Raw genomic sequence first — 27,590 nt, 5'->3', positions numbered from 1 at the left:
GAGGTTGACAATCAGACTAAATGACAGCGCATGCGCAGGCAATACATACAGAACCATCAATAGCCAGTGAGCCTGTGAATCAATCAACAGGTGGAGCAGGCGTGACATCAGAGGAGAGAGACATTGTGGACCCTGATCTCTATGCCTCTCTGACACTTAGGGACACTCTAAAAAACAATTTTTTAGTACAGCAGAAGCGAGGGTGACAACATAACAGGAGGTGCAGCAGGAGGGAGGGTGACAGGAGGGGCAGCAGGAGGGAGGGTGACAGGAGGTTAGCAGGTTCCAGTAGAGTTACTATACAGTGGGGAAAAAAAGTATTTAGTCAGCCACCAATTGTGCAAGTTCTCCCACTTTTAAATAGATAAGAGAGGCTTGTAATTTTCATCATGGGTATACCTCAACTATGAGAGACAGAATGGTGGGAAAGAATACAGGAAATCGCATTGTAGGATTTAAAATGAATTAATCGGTAAATTCCTCAGTAAAATAAGTATTTGGTCATCTACAAACAAGCAGGATTTCTGGCTCTCACAGACCTGTAACTTCTTCTTAAGGAGTCTCCTCTGTCCTCCACTTGTTACCTGTAGGAATGGCACCTGTTTGAACTTGTTATCAGTATAAAAGACACCTGTCCACAACCTCAAACAGTCACACTACAAACTCCACTTTGGCCAAGACCAAAGAGCTGTCAAAGGATACCAGAAACAAAATTGTAGACCTGCACCAGGCTGGGAAGACTGAATCTGCAATAGGCAAGCAGCTTGGTGTGAATAAAACAACTGTGGGAGCAATTATTAGAAAATGGAAGACATACAGGACCACTGATAATCTCCCTTGATCTACAGCTCCACGCAAGATCTCACCCCGTGGTGTCAAAATAATCATAAGAACAGTGAGCAAAAATCCCAGAACCACATGGTGGGACCTAGTGAAGGAACCGCAGAGAGCTAGGATCCAAGTAACAAAGGCTACCATCAGTCACACACTACGCCACCAGGGACTCAAATCATGCAGTGCCAGACATGTCCCCCTGCCTAAGCCAGTACATGTCAGGGCCCGTCTGAAGTTTGCTAGAGAGCATTTGGATGATCCAGAAGAGTATTGGGAGAATGTTATATGGTCAGATGAAACCAAAGTAGAACTTTTTGGTAAAAACTCAACTCGTCGTGTTTGGAGGAGAAAGAATGCTGAGTTGTATCCAAAGAACACCATACCTACTGTGAAGCATGGGGGTGGAAGTATCATGCTTTGGGGCTGTTTTTTTCAGCAAAGGGATTAAGACGACTGATCCATGTAAAAGAAAGAATGAATGGGGCCATCTATCGTGAGATTTTGAGTGAAAACCTCCTTCCATCAGCAGGGCATTGAATATGAAACGTGGCTGGATCTTTCAGCATGACAATGATCCTAAACACACCGCCCGGGCAACGAAGGAGTGGCTTCAAAAAAAGAAACATTTCAAGGTCCTGAAGGGGCCTATCCAGTCTCCAGATCTCAACCCCATAGAAAACCTTTGGAGGGAGTTGAAGGTCTGTGTTGCCCAGCGACAGCCCCAAAACATCACTGCTCTAGAGGAGATCTGCATGGAGGAATGGGACAAAATACCAGCAACAATGTGTGAAAACCTTGTGAAGACTTGCAGAAAACATTTGACCTCTGGCGTTGCCAAGAATGGGTCTATAACAAAGTATTGAGATGAACTTTTGTTCTTGACCAAATACTTCTTTTCCACCATAATTTCCTAATAAATTCTTTACAAATCAGACAATGTGATTTTATGGATTTTTTTCTCTCATTATGTCTCTCATAGTTGAGGTATAGCTATGATGGCCTCTCTCATCTTTAAGTGGGAGAACTTGCACAATTGGTGGCTGATCAAATACTTTTTTGCCCCACTGTATGTATCACCTTGGCAGTAGCAGGCTGCAGAGTAGGAGCCAGTTGTACAGTCCCCCTCTCAATCTTGTTGGCTGTGACAGTGCTGGCCACCTCTTGACTGTCTCCTTCGCTGCTAATGAAAGCTTCTCCTACTGGTTGGTAGGACACACCCTCTGCTACCACTCTTCTTGTGCATTCAGGAGGTGGCACAGAAGGTGGCACAACACTGTTTCGTTACCACTTTCTCAAGGAGCAGCAGCCCCTTGAGAAAGTGGTAACGAAACAGCGTTGGGGTTCAGAGCAGCACTACTAATGGGTAAGCACATATGCACCTAATGATTCTCTGTTATGCACTTTATAAATGTTAGTAGCTTTTGCACTTTACTGATATTTGAGAGGGACTTTAGTCAGTGCTAATTTAAGCACAGATGCAAGGAGGGTATTAGCCCAATAGATATAGGATTAACATGTTTTGCGCCTCTCTTCTCTACATGGATGAAGTGCAATACTGATATAAAGTGCTCCCATGTAATTATTCATACATGCTCCTCTGTTTTTTTCTCAGCCTATTATCTGGGTCCCTCATGATATCCAGATTTTGAGAGCTGTTTGTGATCATATTTTATTATATTCTCTTTCAATAAAGTTAATTCTTTTATTTATTCTAAGTGGTGTGGTGTGAGCTCGTTATTCTATTGTGTACTATATTTAAGGTTGAGTTTTTCAGCTTTATAAGTAGGATCTATAGAGACACGATGTAGCCATGAGGGCCATATATAAATAAAACATTGTCATTTGGGATTCTTTGCTTATGTTTTGCTAAAATGCAAAGCACACAAAGACACACAGGTCTGAACAGGGACCAAGATCAGGATACACAGAACTAATTCACACTAGATACCAAAAACATACTGACTCCTATGTTATGGACAAAGCGAAGCTCAGGAAACTGATCTAACAACAGGAGGAACCTGATAAACTACAAAATAAAACTCTAATCATGGAGGAACACAAAGTACCAAATCCAAATAGACTCCAAGTTAGGGGTACACAACTGGACTTATTCTTTGGGGAATACACAAAATATAAACACACCGGTAAAGATTTGGAATCACAGAAACAGGTGTGAACACTAACCAAGTCACAGGTTCACTAAACAGAAATAAAGCAAGACATGGAAATACCGGCCACAGCACACACAGAACACTGGTAAAATCCAAACAAGACTAAACCAATAAGCCATGGCAAACACAAAGTGCATGTGCACAGACAAGAGTGCAAGGTGAATTAAAACCAGCGGCAAAGACAGAAAGGCTGGAGGACTGGAAATACAACCCACTAGCTGCTGATTGGTCAAAGACTGTTACTCTTACCTGGCCAGAGAGAAAATACACAAAATGGTCAGGTGCACTTATTACACCCTGAAAAGAGCTTGCAGAGCTGCCCTGAAAGAAAGATGGTCGGCCACGCCCCTCATGACATCACTGACACGTCTATAGACTTATATTGAGGGTGTGTGGCCGTGATGTCATGAGGGGTGTGGCCAACCCCCGCAGCGAGAAAACAGCGTTTGGAACATTTAATTCCGAACGCTGGCCAGTGAAGTAACCCTTTAAAGGTATACGAACAATGAATGGCCGGTCTATGAGAATAACAGAGCTCCTTACTTCACACAATACATATCTGAAATGCTAATTTTAATCATCAGGAAAATTAGAAAGATTTTTATTTAAATGAGTTTTGGAAAAGTAACATATTGGAAACATTTACCACAAAGTGATGTAATAGATATATTATAGATATAAACTATAAGTATCACTACTAATAATAAAACATCGACAAAGTAAATGATAAATGAACTTGTTGTACCAGAAGGTGGCAGCATTAGATCAGACATTAGTCTATACTCCTTACCATGTGAATATATCTCGTATATTAAAGGGGTATTCCAGGAAATTTTATTTATTTGATTATGCTACAGGGGCTGTAAAGTTAGTGTAGTTCATAATATAGTGTCTGTACCTGTGTGTGACTGTTTTCTCACAATTCTTCTGTGATTTTCACTCCAATATTTATTTTTAACAGCATACAAAATGACTGTTGTCTCAGATTTTTACCAGCTTGCAATGCGGCCAAGACCAGACTCACTAGTCAGCTGATGACAGGGAGCCTGTCTACTTCAATGGGTGGAGCGATCACTTGGTGGGAGAGAGATCAATCTGCATCTAATGCAACAGCTGTAGGCACCCTGATTGAAAACCACAGGTCTTTTGAATAGATGCAGCTCATTTATGTTTCAATGGGTGGGGTGACTGATGTGTGGGAGGGAGGAAAATGAAATTATGGGACTTGTAGGCAAAAAAGAAAAACTCAAACAGGAAATACCAGTTCACAAAAAGCTAGCCACAGTGTTATGGTAATCTCACAACATAGCCATTTAGCCCCAAGACAAGCACAGATGCTTCCTAAGCATGTCCATTACTGTCTGCCAGGTACATACTAAAATCACCTTATGATGGATAAACCCTTTAACACGCTGCCATATAATAGAAGTACCTTATGACCTCTCGTGGGGACACAGGCTCATGGTCAGAATACAGGTGTAACCTCATTTGGTTTATTATCATACCTTGAGCTGGATGTGATCGAGAAGGTTGAAGTGCTCAGCATACATTCGGAAGTAATCCATTATTTTAGAATTATGCATGTAGTTTGGAAAATGTTCAGGAATTGGGAAATCACTAAAACACATCATCTCCTTGGAAGTGTTAATGATGACAGATTTATAGATGCTGGCCCGGTCATCTTCAGAATGATCCTGTGGAGAAACAAGTCCCTGCTTTACTATACAGAAGACATCAGATGTAATGGTTCATTGCCTAATGTTACTCCTTACAACCACCATATACAGATATAGTATATACAGTAATCCTACAAAAAGGACTATACCAAGTATACACAATCTTATCATGAAAACAATATTCTTTATTGATTTAAAGGGGTTCTCCGGTGCTTACACATCTTATCCCCTATCCAAAGGACATGGGATAAGATTCCTGATCTAGGGAGTCCCGCCGCTGGGGACCCCCGGGATCATGCACGCGGTACCCCGTTTGTAAACAGTCCCCGGAGCGTGTTCGCTCCGGTTCTGATTACGGGAGACTACAGGGCCGGCGGCGTGTGACGTCACGCCTCCACCCCCGTGTGACGTCATGCTCCGCCCCTCAATGCAAGCCTACGGGAGGGGGCGTGATAGCTATCACGCCCCCTCCCGTAGGCTTGCATTGAGGGGCGGAGCGTGACGTCACACGCCGCCGGCCCTGTAGTCGCCCGTAATCAGACCCGGAGCGAACACACTCCGGGGGCTGATTACAAACGGGGTGCCGCGTGCCAGATCACGGGCGTCCCCAGCTGCGTGACTCCCGCGATCAGGCATCTTATCCCCTATCCTTTGCTTAGATGACATGTGCACAGGAGCAAACATGGGAGCCAGTCTACTGTGGCAGTGGCACCGAAATTGCTACCATTCCTATGTGGCAGAGTGGATAGGCGTCTAATGGCTGATACTAAATCAGAAAAAGTGCATGTAACAGTTCAGGTTACAACTAATAGGTCACAAGCACTTAAACATCCAAAATTATGAAACAAGGGGCAAGCAGTTAAACTAGGTCCCAGAAATAAAATCCTTCCCAATAGACCCATAAAATGCCTGAGGCCAAGGTCCCAGTCCCTAGAGACAGTTCAGCAGTAGGATTCTAGGCACACAGGGTCATATTGTCCATGGGCAGGAGAAGGATGGTGGAGCAACGAGAGACCCAGAGTGGCAGGATGCCAGAACCCGGATGCTGCAGGTATCCTGAGCGGGGCATTTCTCTATGACATTATATGCCCTAATGTGGCACATAGACAGTGGCTGTGACCATGAGTCAACCCATGTAATGATTTATTGCTATTTGCAATGTTGTGATTCTCACCTTGTATCTCCATAGTCCTCCTATATCATCACTTTTTTCAAAGCACGTGGGTTTGAGTCCCTCATCGAGACAACACTTTATGGCTGCCAAACCACTGGCTCCAGCTCCAATAACAGCTACAGTCTTCACTGGCATTATCTGTATGACAAATAGCTTGAAAATTAGTTTTTTTTTACAATAGCTCAGTATGGTGCATCCTATTAAGGTCTTTTCCACTTAAAAATAAATAAATAAATGAATGAATGAATGAATGAATAAATAATTTAAAGTGTACTTGTATCAGAAAAAGTGATAGCGTTACTACACAAAAGTATCCACATAATATAATGGAAATATAATGTGGATAAGTGCAAGATAACGCACCATGGACATAAAAACCCAAGAACATAAAAGAATAGAATATGTGATACAGTCCTGACCTTATCTTACCAGGAAAGGTTATAGGACCTTAACTTGTATAGAAAAAAGACGAGACAGAGGGGATATGATAGAGACTTTTATATACATAAAGGGAATCAACACAGTAAAAGAGGAGAGGAGATTTATATAGAAGAAAAACTACCACAAGAGGACATAGTGTTATATTAGAGGGGGAAGGTTTCTGCAGTAATATCAGGAAGTATTACTTTACTGAGAGAGTAGTGGATGCATGGAATAGCCTTCCTGCAGAAGTGGTCACTGCAAATACAGAGAAGGAGTTTAAGCATGCATGGGATAAGTATAAGGCCATCCGTTATATAACATAGAGATATCCATAAGGCTATCCTTTATATAAGATAGAGATAGGCATAAGGCTATCCTTTATATAAGATAGAGATAGGCATAAGGCTATCCTTTATATAAGATAGAGATAGGCATAAGGCTATCCTTCATATAAGATAGGGATAGGCATAATGCTATCCTTCATATAACATAGGGATAGGCATAAGACTATCCTTCATATAAGATAGGAATAGACATAAGGCTATACTTCATATAAGATAGGGATAAGTATAAGGCTATCCTTCATATAAGATAGGGATAGGTATAAGGCTATCCTTCATATAAGATAGGGATAGGCATAAGGCTATCCTTTATATAAGATAGAGATAGACATAAGGCTATCCTTCATATAACATAGGGATAGGCATAAGACTATCCTTCATATAAGATAGGAATAGACATAAGGCTATCCTTCATATAAGATAGAGATACACATAAGGCTATCCTTCATATGAGATAGAGATAGGCATAAGGCTATCCTTCATATAAGATAGGGATAGGAATAAGGCTATCCTTCATATAAGATGGGGGTAGGCATAAGGTTATCCTTCATATAAGATAAGGCAGGGACTATTCATAGTATTCAGAATATTGTTGGATCTATCACACTATACCACCTGCCAACCTGGCAGATGAGTGTGGGGGCTGCCAGCTGTGTATTTCAAGGGAAGAGGAGGAATATTCGCCTTGTAGTTTTTCACAGTTTGAACAGGTACCTATAACATTATGTAAAGATTAATGTTTAATGTTTTTGCTTACCAAACCATCTTAAATGTATTCTATTATTTTCAATATTATTGTTTTTTCTTCAGTCTTCTTCAGTTATCACTGCACCTTAGATAGTATTTATACCTAGTAATTATATGTATCTTATGATATCTATGTATGTTATCTTTATACATGTTTCCTTGATCTTTGTAGTAAACCTTGATCCTGCAGTTCTTTATGTGCACACATATTATTTTGGAATATGTTTGAGATGTGAAGAATCCAAAAACTGTCCATTCACTTGAATTTCACTGAATTCAATCGTAAAATGTCTGTTCATTTATACTTCATTTAATTTTAAAGGGAAACTGGTCGAAATTATTATTTTACCAGGGGCATTAGCAGGGTGAGGCTAAACAGCTGCCCTGTGCCCCATCTCACCATGCGGCACTATTCATCTGCTATTCACCAGACTCCATGCCCGAAGCTCTACATTGTGTCTAGCCGTTTCAACCAGGGGTTTATGTGTAATGCAGAAGTCACTATCTCTATATAAGTCTATGGCGGAGATTTATCAAAGCTGTCTATGTTCCGCATCAATATAGACCAAACTACAGAGCGTTAGGCTGGTCTATTGTGCGTCTACTTTATCAAAGGCGCACGGCTCTTGATACATTCTGCGCTCGGACTTTGGGATCTATGCTTTACACTGTATTTAAACGTGCTCCAACATGGTCTGACATTTCGGCATACTTTCAACCGATGCGACTTGTCGCCGAAAAGTCGCTTTTGATAAATTCGGCACCAATGCATTTTTCCGTCTAAAATAGACGAGAATGCATCATGTTCTAAAAATCCTCTAAAGCAAAATTTGCAGAAAAGTCTCACATATTCAGCCTGCGACTTTCTGTGCGACAAATTTAGACAGGAAAAACGAGTCTAAATCCTTTGATAAATCTCCCCCTATGAGTCTATGACTTCCACTTTATGCATAAACTCCTGTGTGAAATAGCTGATCACAATGCACAGGCTGATGAACAGGCTCGCATGGTGAGATGGGGCACAGGTCAGCTGTTTAGCCTCACCCTGCTAATGCCCCTGATAGAATGATATTGTTGATTGGAGTGGTGCTTTAACCCCCTTCCCGCTATAGAAAGTATGCATACATCCCAGCACCCCACACGTTCGCGCACTGGGACGTATGCATACGTCCTAGCAATCTCCGGCACTGCCGCAAGCAGCGCAGGGGATCGGTGGCGGGACCCGGCTGTGATTGACGCGCCACAGCTGCCGGAGCCGTGATTGCGCCAGTACACAGGCTGGATCGCACAGGCTGTACAGTGTGCAGCTGATCGGGTCATGCTGTGCTGCAGTACTAATGTATTGCTGCATAGTATAACCTGTGAAAAGTGTAAAAAATAAAAAGTTCTTCAATAAAAGTATGAAGTATTTCCCAATAAATGCCCTATATTATCACCCAAAAAGATCAAAAACACAAATCATATACATAATAGGTAATGCCACGTCCGTAATGATGTGTGCTATAAAACTATAATGTAAATTATCCCGCATGGTGAACTCCGTAAAAAAAAAAAAATAAATAAAAATGCACATAGCAGAATAAAAAAGATCAAAAGGTAGCATATCAATAAAAAGTACAGCTCATCCTGCAAAAAATAAGCCTTTACTCAATGGCGTCGAACGAAAAATAAAAAAGTTACAGCTGTTGGAAAATGAATGGCAGAAAAATTATTTTGCTCAGAAAAGGAAAAAGAACATAGATAGCTATATAAAATGGGTATCGCCATAATCAAACTGACCCACAGAATAAGTATAACATCACTTTTACCGCACAGTGTACACCATAAAAAAAAATTTTAAACACCAAAAAAATTTCACTTTTTCACAATATTTTCGAGTTTTTCACAAAAATGTGTCAACAAAAATGCACCACTTATACAAAGTACAATATTTCACAAAAAAACTATCTCAGAATCGCTCCGCTCAGAAAAAACATTCTTAAGTTATTACCATTTAAAGAGACACGTGTCAAATTGAAAAAAAAAAAGAGCCGGATCATTAAGGTAAAAAATGGGTCAGTCTTTAAGGGCTTAAGTATGTAATTATTAAAAACTTAAAATTAAAGGAGTACTGTGGCGTAGGACAACTCATCTAAAGGATAGGGGATAAGTGCCTGATCGCAGGGGGTTTGACTTCCCCCGCGATCTCCTTCCCAGCACCCGGCTCTCTGCACAAAGCTGTAGTCAACTCTTCCCCTCCATGTTTCTCTATGAAAGAGCCAGAGATACAAGAACGCTGTATATCCGGCTCTCCCATAGAGATGAATGGAAAGGGTGTGTTGGCCACCCTGGTCGACATAGCTCCTTTTATGCGGATAGCGTGGTGCGCCATGCAAGAAATCAAGGGGTGTATGATGGGTCGGAAAAGGACCCCACATGGTCAGATACTAATCCCCTACAGATTCCTTTAAATGTCAGGGACATAAAAAAAACAAAAAAAAAACGTGTGTGTCTTGAAATTACATAAAAGATGAAAAAGTCTTTAAAACTTTACAAAATATGCAATAAATGAAAAAAAATTCAAAAAATTTCACACAAATTTAAAAATAAGTTTTGACTGTAAAACAGATGTTTTTTTGCCTCAAAATCCAGAAAGTGCGCACTCAATGGGGGGAGCTTTATCAAAACCTGTTCAGAGAAAAAGTTGCTGAGTTGTCCATAACGTGCCACAAGATAAATCCCCTAGGGGTTTCTGGGCCAATTTAAGTTCCACAAAACCTACTTGGGGAATGAATCCCCTCAGGATTAACCCTGACTAGAAATCCCCCATAAAAATTAACTTTTAATTACGCTCATTAAAATAGTGTCCAAACTAGGAGGTTGCACATCTATTGCTTCTAATTAGCAGTGGTGTTTAAACGTTTTCGCCATTCTGAATGGCTTTCTCAAAGAAATGAGGCATGTCAGACTCACGAGTTTAGCAGATATTTATAGACTTACCAATTACCATAGCTGATTGTTCGGCGTTCTTCACAGCCAATCACACATCGTAGTATCTCTGATGTCACTCCCTTTCATGATGCCTCCCTAACCAATCAAATTGCGTCCTCAGCGCATGCCGTTAATCTTTTTATTTTCGGGCTGAAAATGAACTCTCTGCGCAAACTCAAGTTTCCGCGCAGGTCCGCAAACTTAGAGAAAAAGATGTGGATCTTTATATTGTGCTTTGCGCATGACCGAGTAACTACCATTATATTCGGACTTAGTTTATTTTTTAGTCCTTCAACTGCGCATGTTTTTGAACTTAGATTAATTCCTAAGCTTTTCCATTTACTGCGCATGATTTTAGACTTTGTCTCATTCCAAACTAATTCATGGCATTGCGCATGTTTTAAATCTTAGATTATTTTACAAATCAGGATCTTATTTCTTTCTTCTTAGATGGATTTTTATACGGTCATTTTTTACATATATATGAATTAGTTTATTGATTTTTATTTATTGTGCCACATTTATATCATACCTTGTGATTTTATTGTCAATAATCTCATATTTACAGATTTATGATCACTTCGCCCACAGTAGAAGAGCTCTTGTCACCATACTTACAAGGTAAAGAACTCCATCTATTGAATGTGTATTGTCCATAACAACCAATCAGATCGCTTCTTTCATTTTTTTAACCCCTTAAGGACTTTTTCCGTTTTTGCACTTTTGTTTTTTCCATCTTACCTTTAAAAAATCATAACCCTTTCAATTTTCCACCTAAAAATCCATATTATGGCTTATTTTTTGCGTCGCCAATTCTACTTTGCAGTGACATTAGTCATTTTACCCAAAAATGCACGGCAAAACGGAAAAAAAAATCATTGCGCGACAAAATCGAAAAAAAAGCGCCATTTTGTAACTTTTGGGGGCTTCCGTTTCTACGCAGTGCATATTTCGGTAAAAATTACACCTTATCATTATTTTGTAGGTTCATACGGTTAAAATGATTCCCTACTTATATAGGTTTGATTTTGTCGCACTTCTGGAAAAAATCATAACTACATGCAGGAAAATTTATACGTTTAACCCCTTAAGGACCCAGGACGTACTAGAACGTCCTGGCACCCTGGGCTTTAAGGACCCAGGACGTACTAGTACGTCCTGGTATTTCTCCGGTCTCTGCCGCGCCCCGGGCAGAGATCGGAAGCGGATGCCTGCTGAAATGCTTCAGCAGGCATCCAGGGCAAACGCCGAGGGGGGCCATGTAGGCCCCCCATGTCGGCGATCGCCGCAAATCGCAAGGGAAATCGCCCTTGCGATCTGCGGCGATACCGGGCTGATCGGGTCTCTGGGACCCGACCGCCCGGTAATTTCGCATGATCCCGGCTGTCACAGACAGCCAGGACCATGCTGGAGTATAGGAGCGAGGTGGCAAGCCGGCCACCTCCTCCTATACCCTGCGATCTGTCGGTTAACTAACCGACCAATCGCAGGAGGGGGGGCGGTTACTTCCTCCCGTCCTGCCCGGCCCCTTGAAGTCCGGAGAGGACGGGAGGAAGACCGGAGAACGCGGCGGGGGACGGGGGAGTGCTGGGGACCGGCCCCGGTACTTACCTCGTCCTTGAAGACCCGGATCCCGGCGAGGAAGAAGGCGGCGGCGGCGACAGGTGAGTTGATCTTCAGCCGCGGTCGGGCCCTTTACAGCAATGCACGTCGCCGTAAAGCGACATGCATTGCTGTAATGGGACCCTGTAAACTACAACTGCCAGCATGCCCAGACAGCCCTTGGCGTCTGGGCATGCTGGGAGTTGCAGTTTTGCAACATCTGGAGGTCCACAGTTTGGAGACCACTGTGCCCTTCCAGATGTTGCAAAACTACACATCCTCAGCATGCCCTTACTGTCCAGGCATGCTGGGAGTTGTAGTTCTGTAACATCTGGCCCTTCAGATGTTGCAGAACTACAACTCCCAGCATGCCTGGACAGTTTTGGCATACTGGGAGTTGTAGTTTTGCAACATCTGGAGGGCTGCAGCTTGGACACCACTACACAGTGGTCCCCAAACTGTTCTCCTCCAGCTGTTACGTAACCACTACTCCCAATATGCCCTTCGGCTGCCTGGGCATGCTGGGAGTTGTGGTTTTGCAACAACTGGAGGCACACTGGTTGGGAAACATTGTCTGTTTCCTAACTCAGTGTTTCCCAACCCGTGTGCCTCCAGCTGTTGCAAAACTATAACTGCCAGCATGCACTGATAGACTGTGCATGATGGGAGTTGTAGTTTTGCACCAGCTGGAGGTCCCCCCCCCCCCCTGTGAATGTACAGGGTACTTTCACATGGGCAGGGGCTTACAGTGAGTATCAGGCTGCAAGTTTGCGATGCAGCAAATTTTGCGCGGCAGCTCAAACTCGTAGCGGGAAACTCGCTGTAACCCCCGCCCGCGTGACTGTCCCCTAAAAACACTACACTACTAACACAAAATAAAATAAAAAGTAAAAAACACTACATATACACATACCCCTACACAGCCCCCTCCCCTCCCCAATAAAAATTAAAAACGTCTGGTACGCCACTGTTTCCAAAATGGAGCCTCCAGCTGTTGCAAAACAACAACTCCCAGTATTGCCGGACAGCCGTTGACTGTCCAAGCATGCTGGGAGTTTTGCAACAGCTGGAGGCACCCTGTTTGGGAATCACTGGCGTAGAATACCCCTATGTCCACCCCTATGCAAATCCCTAATTCAGGCCTCAAATGCACATGGCGCTCTCACTTCGGAGCCCTGTCGTATTTCAAGGCAACAGTTTAGGGTCACATATGGGGTATCGCCGTACTCGGGAGAAATTGCCTAACAAATCTTGGGGGGCTTTTTCTCCTTTCACCCCTTATGAAAAGGGGAAGTTGGGGTCTACACCAGCATGTTGGTGTAAAAAAAAAAAATTTTTTACACTAACATGCTGGTGTTGCCCTATACTTTTCATTTTGACAAGAGGTAAAGGGGAAAAAAGCCCCCCAAAATTTGTAATGCAGTTTCTCCTGACTACGGAGATACCACATATGTGGGCGCAAAGTGCTCTGGGGGCGCACAACAAGGCTCAGAAGGGAGAGTGCGCCATGTACATTTGAGGTGATTTGCACAGGGGTGGCTGATTGTTACAGCGGTTTTGACAAACGCAAAAAAGAAAAAAAAAACACATGTGACCCCATTTCGGAAACTACACCCCTCACGGAATGTAATGAGGGGTGCAGTGAGAATTTACCCCCCACTGGTGTCTGACGGATCTATGGAACAATGGGCTGTGCAAATAAAAAATTTTGTACAGCCCACTGTTCCAAAGATCTGACAGACACCAGTGGGGGTAAATGCTCACTGTACCCCTTGTTACATTCCTCAAGGGGTCTAGTTTCCAAAATGGTATGCCATGTGGGGGTTATTTTGCTGTCCTGGCACCATAGGGGCTTCCTAAATGCGACATGCCCCCGAGCAAAATTTGCTCTCAAAAAGCCAAATATGACTCCTTCTCTTCTGAGCATTGTAGTTTGCCCGTAATGCACTTCATGCCAACTTATGGGGTACCTCCATACTCAGAAGAGATGGGGTTACAAATTTTGGGGGGTATTTTCTGCTATTAACCCTTGCAAAAATGTGAAATTTGGGGGGAAACACACATTTTAGTGAAATTTTTTTTTTTTTTTTTTTACATATGCAAAAGTCGTGAAACACCTGTGGGGTATTAAGGCTCACTTAATTCCTTGTTACGTTCCTCATGGGGTCTAGTTTCCAAAATGGTATGACATGTGTTTTTTTTTTGCTGTTCTGGCACCATAGGGGCTTCCTAAATGCAACATGCCCCCCAAAAACCATTTCTGAAAAACGTACTCTCCAAAATCCCCTTGTCGCTCCTTCGCTTCTGAGCCCTCTACTGCGCCCGCCGAACACTTTTCATGGACATATGAGGTATGTGCTTACTCGAGAGAAATTGGGCTACAAATACAAGTATAAATTTTCTCCTTTTACCCCTTGCAAAAATTCAAAAATTGGGTCTACAAGAAAATGCAAGTGTAAAAAATGAATATTGTGAATTTTCTCCTTCACTTTGCTGCTATTCCTGTGAAACACCTAAAGGGTTAAAACGCTGACTGAATGTCGTTTTGAATACTTTGGGGGGTGCGGTTTTTATAATGGGGTCATTTGTGGGGTATTTCTAATATGAAGACCCTTCAAATCCACTTCCAACCTGAACTGGTCCCTGAAAAATAGTGAGTTTGAAAATTTTGTAAAAAATTGGAAAATTGTTGCTGAACTTTGAAGCCCTCTGGTGTCTTCCAAAAGTAAAAACACGTCAATTTTATGATGCAAACATAAAGTAGACATATTGTATATGTGAATAAAATAAAATAAATATTTGGAATATCCATTTTCCTTACAAGCAGAGAGCTTCAAAGTTAGAAAAATGCTAAATTTTCAAATTTTTCATCAAATTTTGGGATTTTTCACCAAGAAAGGATGCAAGTTACCACAAAATTTTACCACTATGTTAAAGTAGAATATGTCACGAAAAAACAATCTCGGAATCAGATTGATAAGTAAAAGCATTCCAGAGTTATTAATGTTTAAAGTGACAGTGGTCAGATGTTCAAAAAATGGCCGGGTCCTAAGGTGTAAAATGGCTGGGTCCTTAAGGGGTTAAAAATGTCATCTTCTGACCCCTATAACTTTTTTTATTTTTCCACGTACAGGGCGGTATGAGGACTCATTTTTTTGCGGCGTGATCTGAAGTTTTTATCGGTATGATTTTTGTTTTGATCGGACTTTTTGATCACTTTTTATTCATTTTTTAATGTTATAAAAAGTAACCAAAATACGCTTTTGAATTTTTTTGCGCGTACGCCATTGACCGTACGGCTTAATTAATGATATATTTTTATAGTTCGGACATTTACACACGCGGTGATACCACATATGTTTATTTATTTATTTTTTTACACTGTTATTTTTTTTATGGGAAAAGGGGGGTGATTCAAACTTTTATTAGGGAAGGGGTTAAATGACCTTTATTAACACTTTTTTTTTTGCAGTGTTATAGGTCCCATAGGGACCTATAACACTGCACACACTGATCTCTCATCCTGATCACAGGCGTGTATTAACACGCCTGTGATCAGCATTATCGGCGCTTGACTGCTCCTGCCTGGATCTCAGGCACGGAGCAGTCATTCGTCGATCGGACACCGAGGAGGCAGGTAAGAGCCCTTCCGGTGTCTAATCAGCTGTTCGGGACGCCGCGATTTCACCGCGGCGGTCCCGAACAGCCCGACTGAGCAGCCGGGATACTTTCAGTTTCACTTTAGAAGCGGCGGTCAGCTTTGACCGCCGCTTCTAAAGGGTTAATACCGCACATCGCCGCGATCGGCGATATGTGGTATTAGCCGCGGGTCCCGGCCGTTGATTAGCGCCGGGACCGACGCGATATGATGCGGGATCGCGGCGCGATCCCGCTTCATATCGCGGGAGCCGGCGCAGGACGTAAATATACGTCCTGCGTCGTTAAGGGGTTAAAAGGCCTCTGAAAAACAAAAGAAGAGATCTGATTGGTTGTTATGGGCAACTCAGCAATTTTTCCTCAGGACAGGTTTTGATAAATCTCCCCCAATGTCCCCGTAAACCTTGTATGAGTCAAGTTTTAGTTTTTTTTGGGGGGGGGGGGGGGGGGAAAGTAAGTGACGGTAAAATCCCAGAAGAGCAAAACTAAAGATAACTTCTTACGGCAATAAATATTTCAATGATCATATCTCTAAAGAACTGTAAGCTTCACCCTCCTTAGTGATGAAAAACTAATATTATCCATCCTCCGAGGCATTCAGCAGATGAAGTATGTGAAGGTTTATTTCATTAGAAGAGATACCTCGAGGACAAATAATTGTACTGATTTAGAGCCGATTCATGTGTGTAGATACAGTGTTGACTGAGCAGCAGATTGTTGACATCTTTACCCTTCTAATCAATGATAATTGTTATTAAATGTTCATTATATCAATTCTGGATATTTAGCTCTAAGGGATTTTTATTTTAATGAGCAATTCTGAACTTGTCCATGGAAACCTTAGCGCCCCTACTAATAATATTATAATTATACTGTATATGTTCAAGCTGTTGTTTAGCAAGAAATGCTTCAGCCTGTGGATGATGTCCCCATATGTTCACTATACCTACATATCTGGGGGCTGGGATGATAGAAGATGCTGCCATCTGTAGAAACATTTATGATTTAATTTATTTATTATTGTTGGCCATTCAGAAAAGGGTTAAAGGGGTATTCTTGGATTTTTCTATTTGACTATGCAACAGGGGTTGTAAGGTTAGTGTAGTTCATAATAAAGTGTCTGTACCTGATTTTTGCCCCGATGTTCACTTTTATTAGTATACAAAAGGAGTTTTGCAACAGCTGGAGGCACACTGGTTAGAAAGCACTGGTCTGTTGCATGGGAGGCAGCACAGGTGTGTTTCAACAGGCTGACCTGTGGAAGAGAGAAAAGTGACAGGAAATAGTCATTCTACAAAAAGAAAGCAGCAGCGTTATGGTGGACTAACAACACATCCATTTAGCCCCCAGACAAGCACGGATCATTCCTAAGCATGTCCATTACTGTCTGGCAAGTACTTAAGTCTACTTATGTTACCTTTAAATTGGCACTGTTAGATTTAAAAACTTTTTATATGTTGTTACTGATGAAAATTAAATACATTTTGTAATATGGTTGCTTAAATTCTTTTTTTTATCTTTAATAAAGAAAACGGCTCCTGAAAATCCCACCACTAGGGGGCCCCGTACCTCCTGAGACATTAATCAGTCCTGCAGCAGCATCAGGCTTGTCCATGAGTCATGGACAAGTGACGAGTCATGAACAAGAAATGACTTTTGGACAAGGCTTTGTGGTATGCCTCGGGGGGTGTAGGGTAGTTGGGGTGTTGCTGTAGTATATGAGGGGTTAATTTAACCCTTGTCACTCGTGACACCAAGGTGAGGGTTAAAACTCTGAGGTAATGCTGGGCTTATCGCCACCCTTCCCAAGAGCGTAAGGTGAGTGTAGAATAACGTATTGTCCACAGCCATTGCTTAGCTGAAAACTTGTAGAAACTTTACAGAAGATTTTCTGTAACATGCAGCAGTAACAACAGTCCAGATAGCAGAGTCTATATACAGCTGAAGCAGCGATTGACAGATAGTTGGGACCTTGTAAGTTCTCCGCATAGATCCACTGGATTTAGGGGTAGGTTTAGGTCCAGTGATCTTGCGGAGATAGCGGGGAATGAGAAGAACTCACAGTCTTTAGCGTAGGCCGAGGCTGCAAGGCTTAGGCCTAGTAATTGTCTTTGTAAGTTGCGGAGGTCCTACCTCTTCCAGAGTCAGCAACCCAAGAGAGCGATCAATGGCTGCAGCTCCCTTATATGGGCAGGGGCTGAGTGGTTTTGGATTGGTCCATACAGCTGTCACTCACCGTTACATTGCATTGTGGATGAACATCTGACACAAGAACCACCAAAGGTCCTTTAGCAAACCATAGAGTTCTGTGAACCAAGTCACATGACCCGCAGGTCCTGCGACGCTAATGAGGTAAGCATCTTAAATATACATATTTACACTTTTATTTACATGAATTTTAGCTAACTGAGGGGTGACGAGGGGTTAACTAAAGAAGAGGCCCCCCACTGTTCCAACGGACTTTGACTTTGGGGACCCCACCACAAGGTACGGTATGAAATACGGTACCGGGACACCACAGCTGCATAAGCAGACACACCAATCACCTTCCACCACCACAAGGGAGGGACACACCCCCTTCCACTACACACCAATCACCTCCCACCACCACAATGAGGGACATGCCCCCTCCCAATACACACCAATCACCTCCACAACGACTCACGCAGTAAATAATATTGGAGCCTTTTTTTTAACACAGTACACATCATTTTTGGGATGTGTACTGTGAAGGAGAAAAAAAGTCAGTATTATGACTGACCGATAATTCGTTTTTCCTGAGACCACCATGACAGCGACCAGAGAGATGGTCCCCTAGGACCTAATAGGAACAGGAAACAGAGGTTAAAAGCTCCTCCCTCCAACTCCTCCTCAGTGTATTTCAAATTACCCATAGGGACAGGATAAACAAAAGAATACACAACATAATATAATAAACATAAGGGGCTGAATTAAGGGGCTGTCATGGTGGACTCAAAAAAGCTGAATTATCTGTAAGTCATAATTCTAATTATGTAACACCTTTCTACCAAAGGAATGGGTCTGAGAATCTGATAAGTCAAGCCTATAATGTCTAAAAAATTTATGAGAGCTAGACCAGGTGGCAGCCTTGCAAATCTGGTCAATAAATGCGGCAGATCTTTCTGCCCAAGAAGTAGACATGGCCCTAGTAGAATGGGCCTTTAATCCTTTCTGGACCGGTTCCCCTTTGGAAGAGTAAGCTTCTGAGATAACGGATTTCAGCCATCTAGCAATGGAGCCCTTGGAGGCTTTTTTCCCCTTGTTTGGACCTTGAAATTGTAAAAGCAGATTTTCATCTTTCCTCCAAGGATTGGAGACTTCAAGATATCTAAGAAGACATCTCCTGACATCCAGGGTATATGTCATGTCTCTTCTTGCTCATTTTTAGGGTTGTTACAAAATGATGGAAGTACAATTTCCTTGTTCCTGTGGAAATCAGAAACTACCTTCAGCAAAAAAGCAGGGTCTAATCTCAGAGTCACTGTCACCAGATATAGTCATATAAGGTTCCCTTATGGATAGAGCCTGAATTTCTCCCACTCTACGGGCAGTAGTGATTGCAATCAAGAAGGTAGCTTTGAAAGTCAAATATTTTAGAGAAGCTTTATCCAAAGGTTCAAATGGAGGACTAGTTAAGGCTGACAGCACCCAATTTAGATTCCATGATTGAGTTGCGAACTGGAATTCTAGGTTTAATTCGAAATAATGCCCTGAAAAAACGCTTTATCCAATGGTGATCTGCAATTTGTTGATCAAACACTGCACCCAAGGCTGCCACCTGGACCTTTAGGGTACTAAAAGGCCCTTCTCAAATCCTTCAGTAGAAAATCAAGAATACAGGGAATATCAGGTTTAGAAATATTAATTTCTTTTGGAGCACTAGAGTTCATAAACTTCTTCCAAGTTTTTAAAACGATTTTGGATGTAGACTTTGTCCTACTCATCATAAGAGTAGAGAGATCACTCTTTTAGATAGTCCCCTTTGTTCTAAGAGAAGCTCTTCAGAATCCAAGCCATGAGCTGTAAATTTTGGATGCCCTGATGACATACTGGGCCCTGGAAAAGAAGATCGTCCCTCAAAGGAAGATGAAATGGGTTGTCTATTGTTAGCTCTTCAGAAGACAAAACCCCTCTTTGGCCAAAAGGGGGCTACAAATATTACTGAAAGATTGCTGTCCCTGATTTTTGCCGTGCTATTGCAATAAGAGGGATTGGAGGGAAGGCATATGCTAGCGGAAATTACCAAGTTTGAGCTAAAGCATCCACTGCTTCTGGGCAATCTCTCGGGTCCAGGGAGAAGAACCTGTCTACCTATGCATTTTTCAGGGACACAAAAAGATCTCTACAGGGCATCTCCCATTTGTTTGTTAGTAACTGGAAGACCAGAGGATTGACAGACCATTCCCCTGGGTCCAGACCTCTCCGATTTAGAAAGTCTTCAGGTGGACTGCCGTGATTGAGGTTAGGTTCCTTTCTGCCCAGACAAAAATTCTTGAGGAGATCGCTTGCAGAGCTCTGTGTTTTGTGCCTCCCTGATGTATTATAAACGCCACTGCAGAATTGTCCGTATACAGTCTTACATCCTGGTTGGACAGAAGATGTTTGGCTTCCTGTAGGGCTTCCCAGATTGCTCTTGACTCCTTGTAGTTTGAGGAAAACCTTACCAGGTGTGGAGGCCATTGAGCTTGAACCCGAGGTGCTTGCATCTGTTGTGATTATCAATGGATCTGGATACCAGACAACTCCTTTCTTCAGATTTGACTCCTTCAGCCAATTTATGGATCTTCCCACTTTGGGTGATAGGCAAAATTTCTCCTCTAGAGAAAACTGGGTTTTGTCCCAGACCGCTAAAGTCTGGGCTTGTAGTAGCCTTGAGTGAAATTGTGCCCACTGTACTGCTGAGATGGTGGATGTCATGGATCTTAATACCGACATTGTTTCCCTTACTGACACCAACTTTTTCCTCTGAACGCTTGAAAATTTCCCCCGAATTTCTTCCGAATCATCTTTTCTTTTGGAAGAAATGTGGACATCTTCCTTGAATCCAGGATAAAGCCAAGAAATATTTTCCTGTGGCTGGGAGTCAAATCCGATTTCTCTAAGTTGATTAACCAACCTTGATTTTGTAAGCAAGAAATCACCTGATCTTGATGTACTCTGGGAAGACCCCTTAATCCTGCTGAGATAAGGAGATCGTCTAGGTATGCCATTCTTTCTACCATCAGCTTTGTGAAGAGTCTGAGGGCGGAAGCAATCCTGAACGGAAGTACTAAAAATTGGAAAAGCAGGATCTCCCCGTTGTGACAAATGGCAAGTCTGAGGTACTTCTGAAAATGTACATGAATGGGGACATGGAAGTAAGCGTCCTTCAAGTCTAGTATTATCATCAGAGCCCCCGCTGCAATCATAGCAATTGTTGATTTCAAGGATTCCATTTTGAATTTTTTGTATACAATAAACGTGTTTAGAGGCTTCAAGTTTATTATCGTGTGGAATGAGCCATTTGGCTTCAGAACCATGAACAGAGAAGAATAATGACCCTGACCTTGCTCCAGCACTGGAACCCGAGAAATTGGTCCCAATTGCAGGAGACTCTGAATGCCTTCCAACATTCTGTTTTGAAGCATAGGTGATGCCTGACTTGAAATAAGAAATTTTGGAGGAGGGAGAGAAGAAAATTCTATCTTGTATCTAAATTTTATCAGATTCAAGATCCAGGCATTTGAAGTAATCTCTTTCCATTGGGAGAGAAAAAACTTCAGTCTTCCTCCTACCGGTCTCCCATCATTGTTTCTTGGGGGTCTGACTGGGGTTAAGGATAAACTTCTTTCCCTTACCCCCTTTAGGGTAACTCCATCTCCTGGATTTATCTTTACCTCTGAAATTTGTGACCTTATTCCCTTGGGGACGAAAATTTTTCTGAGATTTTTTTGTTTTTTCTTCCAGGAAACCATTTTTCCTGTCTGCCGCCTTCTCCAGAATGTCGTCTAGGAAAGGACCAAACACCACTTTTCCTATGCAGGGAATAGCCCAAAGTTTAGATTTAGAAGTATTATCTCCCTTCCAATTTTTTAACCACAGGGCTCTCCTAGATGAGTTAGAAAGTCCTGCAGACTTTGCCGCCAATCTGATTCCAGAGATGCATTAGCCAAAAACCCTGCTGCCAGTTTCAGCATGGGAATAGATGAGAGAAGGTCTTCCCTAGGGGTCTTATTCTCAATATGATCTTCCAGATTAGAGAACCATACATACAAGGCCCTAGCTACACTTGTAGCTGCAATATTCGGATTAAGCATAGCTGACAATGCTTCCCAAGTTTTTTGCAAGAGAGCATCAACTTTGCGATCCATAGGATCTTTTTATTGAGATGAATCCTCGAATGGTAAAGATAACTTTTTTACAACCTTAGTAACCTGAACTTAAACTTTTGGGATCTCATTCCACAAATCAGTATCTTTTTCACCAAAGGGAAACAACTTTTAAACTCTCTGGGAAGGACAATTCTTCTCTCAGGTTCTTTCCACTTATCAATAATAATGTTCTTAATATTTTCTTGAATATTTTTAACATAACCATTTTCTTTTGAGGTCTTAGACCCCCCCAAACATTTCATCCTGAATGGTTCTAGGAGGATTCTCATTCTATAATCCCATAATATTCCTGACTGCTTTCGAGGGAGTCTCTGTATCATCAGATGAAAATAAATATTTAGGATTATCCCGTTTAGAGGGCTCAGGAGAAACTTCACCCTCCTCCATACCCTCTATATCAAAGCGAGATATTAAAGGGGTTATTCAGGAAAAAACTTTTATATATATATATATATATATATATATATATATATATATATATATATATATATATATATATATATCAACTGGCTCCAGAAAGTTAAACAGATTTGTAAATTACTTCTATTAAAAAATCTTAATCCTTTCAGTACTTATGAGCTTCTGAAGTTAAGGTTGTTCTTTTTTGTCTAAGTGCTCTCTGATGACAAGTGTCTCGGGAACCGCCCAGTTTAGAAGAGGTTTGCTATAGGGATTTGCTTCTTATCTGGGCGGTTCCCGAGACACGTGTCATCAGAGAGCACTTAGAAAGAAAAGATTTTTTACAAAGTGGTTGGTAATCCCCGGATGTATGAAGACTCTGCACCTATTTATGATAACCAGATGGAATACTGGGGTTTAATGACATACTTTGATTAAAACCCAAGGGCGACAGACCAGGAGAAACCTGAGAAGTGACATTAGGTAGGTATCCCGTAGGTACAGAAGCTATACTAATAGCAGTATCTGAGGTAGGTACAGCCGGGAACACATTCACAGCAGGAGGAACATTCATAGAGGCATGACTGCCTGTAGAAGGAGTAAATTAAAGGCCGCCATGGATGCTTGGATTTCTTGATGAATAAGAAAATACCTCAGAAATTCCCGGCTTCTCCTCTTGCACTACTTAAAAAATACAGCCTTTATAGTTTTTTTTTTATAAGATTCCGGTAATTTCGTAAAACACATCATACATTTCCGGACTTTAACTCTAGGCTTTTGAGATGGTTCCTTGTCTCCCTAAAAGAAACAAAGAGAACCATAAGCACTAGCAAGAGGAGAGACAACCATGATACTTTTACTAAAGCAGCAGTACTCACAGACAGGAGGAACAAGCTGCTGCATAGGATCCACCTTGGAGGGAGCTTGAGAGTCCATTATAGCATGTAGCAAAATACACACTGCACAATAGACAGGAAAACAATGCTGAGACCCTACCGTTATGCTTCAGAAATTCAAATTCTAGCACCCTGTGACGTCACTTCTGCCCCCTCGGCACCTCTGTGCAGACCGGAGCTTCCGGAGGCTGGCGTTTACCTTACTCCTTCCGGCTGCGATGGGGTTTAGACATTTGCGGCTGGGCAGAGAAAGATGCAGAAGAGATCCACTCCCCTGAATGCTGCTGCAGACAGCCTGCAGGAGCTCCGCAGCACCCGGAGGTACGGACAGCCTGCACATACACACGGGGAACCCGGTCAGGCAGGATACACAGTATCCTAGTATGGGGACATGTAACCCCACAGGAGAGCAGTCCCCATACAGTCTGCAGGCAGGTGAACCAGCTCCCCCATGACCAAGGGGCTGTTTAAGGTTAGGGAGCCCAGAAAGGGACCTCAACCCACCCCGGACCAAAAGTTAAAAATAAAAAATGAAAAATCCCCAGTGTCTATTACGGAGAACGGACCCCGGACCTCTGTCCTGGACCTAATAGGATCAGAAAAAACACTGAGGAGTGGGAGGGGAGGGGCTATTAACCTCTTTGTTTCCTGTTCCTATTAGGTCCTAGGGGACCATCTCTCCGGTGGCTGTCATGGTGGACGCATGGTGGACACAAATATTTGCATTTCAAATGTTTGCGCTCAACACTAGTACACTTTAAGATAACAGGGTGCTGTCAGATAATTCACTACTTCCCGGGCCTAGTAATGTGATTCGATGTTACATTATTTCATGTACAGACAAATGTAATTGCAAATATAATAGATATTATATATTTCAGAAGAAAACTAAATAACCTGTTGCCCCAAAATCAATGACTGGACTAAAATTTGCCTTACACATTGAAAACTTTGTATTTTAAGGGGAGACAAAGCTGTTCAACTATATAGTCTTGAATTATTAACAAGAAAAATGAGGATGGTCAATACAATCTGAACCTATTAAAGGGAAACACAAAAAAGCAGTTTATCTCTTATTTAACTCATCCAAGTTAAGCGACTGTCCAGTCGTGACCTCAAAAATGATATGTAAGTCAGATCTTGCCCATTGGCTTGTTTTTAGCTGAGCTCCATTGTGGCAGTGCGGGGATCTGTGACTATTACATAGCTCCAGTGTCTATAGGGAGAATGTGGTGATCTATGACAGGCCGGCTGACCCCTATCACACCAAGAGTCTCACAGAGACTGACTCTCTCCAGGATCACGGGGTACAAATCCTGTGCTTGATGACTGGTGAAGCAGGGGCCGGAGGATCATGACGTCACGGCCCCGCACCCTTAATGCAAGTCTATGGGAGGGGGCATGGTGGCCACCACGCCCCCTCCCATAAACTTGCATTAAGGGGAGGGGGGTGGGGCATGATGTCATGATCCTCCGGCCCTTGCATTGCCAGTCATCAGGCACAGAGTCAAGCTTTCTCCGTGCACCAGATAACAGGGGGTGCTGCAGGAGAGATTGCGGGGGTCCCCAGCGGCGAGACCCCCATGATCAGACATCTTATCCCCTATCCTTTTTGATGTCTAGGAATGTCTACCCCTTTAAAACCAAAGATCTTAGTCCACTGAGTATATAAGTTGCTTTCAGCCGAGAGTCTTGATAACAGGGTCTGCTGTATGGACTGGGATACTGATGAATAAAATATTAACTGTTCGCCTCCCCTACATGTAAAGCATAAAGAAAACTCTGGTTGCAATATTTGAGACTTCTTCTCGTTGTCAGTTTTTATACATGAGACTTAAAATTTTTCATCTATTTTTATCTCAGCAATTATCATTTAAATCTCAATTTACAATACATTACAGACATTAAAAAAGAACTAAAGAACTGAAAATCGAATCCGCCTATGGCGAGACAACTACCATAATCTCTTTATTTCATTAGAATCTTTTTATGTAAAGTTAAAAGCTCCTTTCCCACTTGTTTAATCTTCCAGCTATAGCAAATGTTGTGAACATCATCTCCCAACCTGACCCCAAAGCATTACCACTGTGCATACATCTACATCTACACAAAGACTGTGTGAATGCTTTATGGGAAACGAGAAGCATATCATAGATAATGTATTTAAATATTTCTTCCAGGTTTCTTCATAGTTTTTGTGTTCACAGTTTTCTTAAAGGGGTAGTCCAGGATTTTTTTTTCTTTGACTAAGCTACAGGGGCTGTAAAGTTCGTGTAGTTCATAATATGGTGTCTGTACCTGTGTGTGACGGTTTATTCACAATTCTTCTGTGATTTTCACCCCAATATTTATTTTTATCAGCATACAAAATTACTGTTGTCTCAGATTTTTCCCAGGTTGCAATGTGGCAGCTGATGACAGGGAGCCTGTCTGCTTCAATGGGTGGAGGGATCGCTTGGTGGGAGAGAGATAAATCTGCAACTAATGCAACAGCTGGAGGCACCCTGATTGAAAACCACGGGTCTTTTGAATGGATGCAGCTCATTTATGTTTCAATGGGTGGGGTGGCTGATGTGTGGGAGGGAGAAAAATTGGAATTATGGGATTTGTAGTCAAAAAAAAGAAAAGTCAAACAGGAAATACCAGTTCACAAAAAGCTAGCCACAGTGTTATGGCAATCTCATGACATAGCCATTTAGCCCCAAGACAAGCGCAGATCCTTCCTAAGAATGTCCATTACTGCCTGCCAGGTACATACACAAATCCCCTTATGAAGGTGAACCCCTTTAAATTTTGGTTATACAACCGATCTCTAAAACTGTTCTCCAGTCTTCACAGAAACTGTTTAGTAAAGGGGAGTAAGATTTCTCCTTACCATAGAATGAAGCCCCTCTACTTCCCATGTCCCCCTGATGTTACTGCTAAGAAGTTTGGCCCTGTGATACACCCCTTCCTACTGTCACGATGCCGGCTGGCAGGTAGTGGACCCTCTGTGCCAGAGAGGGATTGGCGTGGACCGTGCTAGTGGACCGGTTCTAAGCCACTACTGGTTTTCACCAGAGCCCGCCGCAAAGCGGGATGGTCTTGCTGCGGCGGTAGTGACCAGGTCGTATCCACTAGCAACGGCTCACCTCTCTGGCTGCTGAAGATAGGCGCGGTACAAGGGAGTAGGCAGAAGCAAGGTCGGACGTAGCAGAAGGTCGGGGCAGGCAGCAAGGATCGTAGTCAGGGGCAACGGCAGAAGGTCTGGAAACACTGGCAAGGGACACACAGGGAACGCTTTCACTGGCACTAAGGCAACAAGATCCGGCAAGGGAGTGCAAGGAAAGTGAGGTAATATAGGGAGTGCACAGGTGATAACTCTAATTGGAACCACTGCGCCAATCAGCGGCGCAGTGGCCCTTTAAATCGCAGAGACCCGGCGCGCGCGCGCCCTAGGGAGCGGGGCCGCGCGCGCCGGGACAGAACAGACGGGGAGCGAGTCAGGTAGGAGAGCCGGGGTGCGCATCGCGAGCGGGCGCTACCCGCATCGCGAATCGCATCCCGGCTAGCAGCAGGATCGCAGCGCCCCGGGTCAGAGGACGTGACCGGGGCGCTGCAGCGGAGGAGGTGAAGCGAGCGCTCCGGGGAGGAGCGGGAACCCGGAGCGCTCGGCGTAACAGTACCCCCCCCCTTGGGTCTCCCCCTCTTCTTGGAGCCTGAGAACCTGAGGAGCAGACTTTTGTCAAGGATGTTGTCCTCAGGTTCCCAGGATCTCTCTTCAGGACCACAACCCTCCCAGTCTACTAAAAAAAAATTTTTTCCTCTGACCTTTTTGGCAGCCAAAATCTCCTTGACCGAGAAGACGTCCGAGGAGCCGGAAACAGGAGTGGGAGGAACAGATTTGGGAGAAAAACGGTTGAGGATGAGTGGTTTGAGAAGAGAGACGTGAAAGGCATTAGGGATACGAAGAGAAGGAGGAAGAAGAAGTTTATAAGAGACAGGATTAATTTGACACAGAATTTTGAAAGGACCAAGATAGCGTGGTCCCAACTTGTAGCTAGGGACACGGAAGCGGACATATTTAGCGGAGAGCCATACCTTGTCTCCAGGGGAAAAAACGGGGGGAGCTCTTCTTTTCTTATCCGCGAACCTCTTCATGCGTGAAGAAGCCTGTAAGAGAGAATTTTGGGTCTCTCTCCATATAATGGAAAGGTCACGAGAGATTTCATCCACAGCGGGCAGACCAGAGGGCAAGGGGGTAGGGAGGGGGGGAAGAGGGTGACGGCCGTACACCACGAAAAATGGGGATTTGGAGGAAGATTCAGA

The 27,590-nt window shown here is 42.9% G+C and overlaps 1 protein-coding gene across 6 annotated transcripts in view; it reads right to left on the bottom strand.

The window, feature by feature from the left end:
* LOC130275543 (flavin-containing monooxygenase 5-like) overlaps positions 1-27,590 on the bottom strand; it is a 79,816-nt gene that overhangs the window by 17,686 nt on the left and 34,540 nt on the right. For 4 of the 6 annotated variants that reach the window (XM_056523604.1, XM_056523606.1, XM_056523605.1 and 1 more), the window contains 3 exons: positions 16,722-16,850; positions 5,856-5,993; positions 4,511-4,699 (listed from right to left, as the gene is read on the bottom strand). In XM_056523604.1, the coding sequence (XP_056379579.1) occupies positions 4,511-4,699; positions 5,856-5,993; positions 16,722-16,850 (456 nt within the window). Of the gene's footprint in view, positions 1-4,510; positions 4,700-5,855; positions 5,994-16,721; positions 16,851-23,038; positions 23,185-27,590 lie in introns of all 6 variants that reach the window. The other 2 variants (XM_056523607.1, XM_056523608.1) reach the window with 2 other exon arrangements.

This window comes from Hyla sarda, chromosome 6 (assembly GCF_029499605.1).
Source record: "Hyla sarda isolate aHylSar1 chromosome 6, aHylSar1.hap1, whole genome shotgun sequence".
NCBI lineage: Eukaryota > Metazoa > Chordata > Amphibia > Anura > Hylidae > Hyla > Hyla sarda.
Note: the sequence above shows the minus strand (reverse complement) of the source record. Positions and strands in the feature narration are given on the sequence as shown.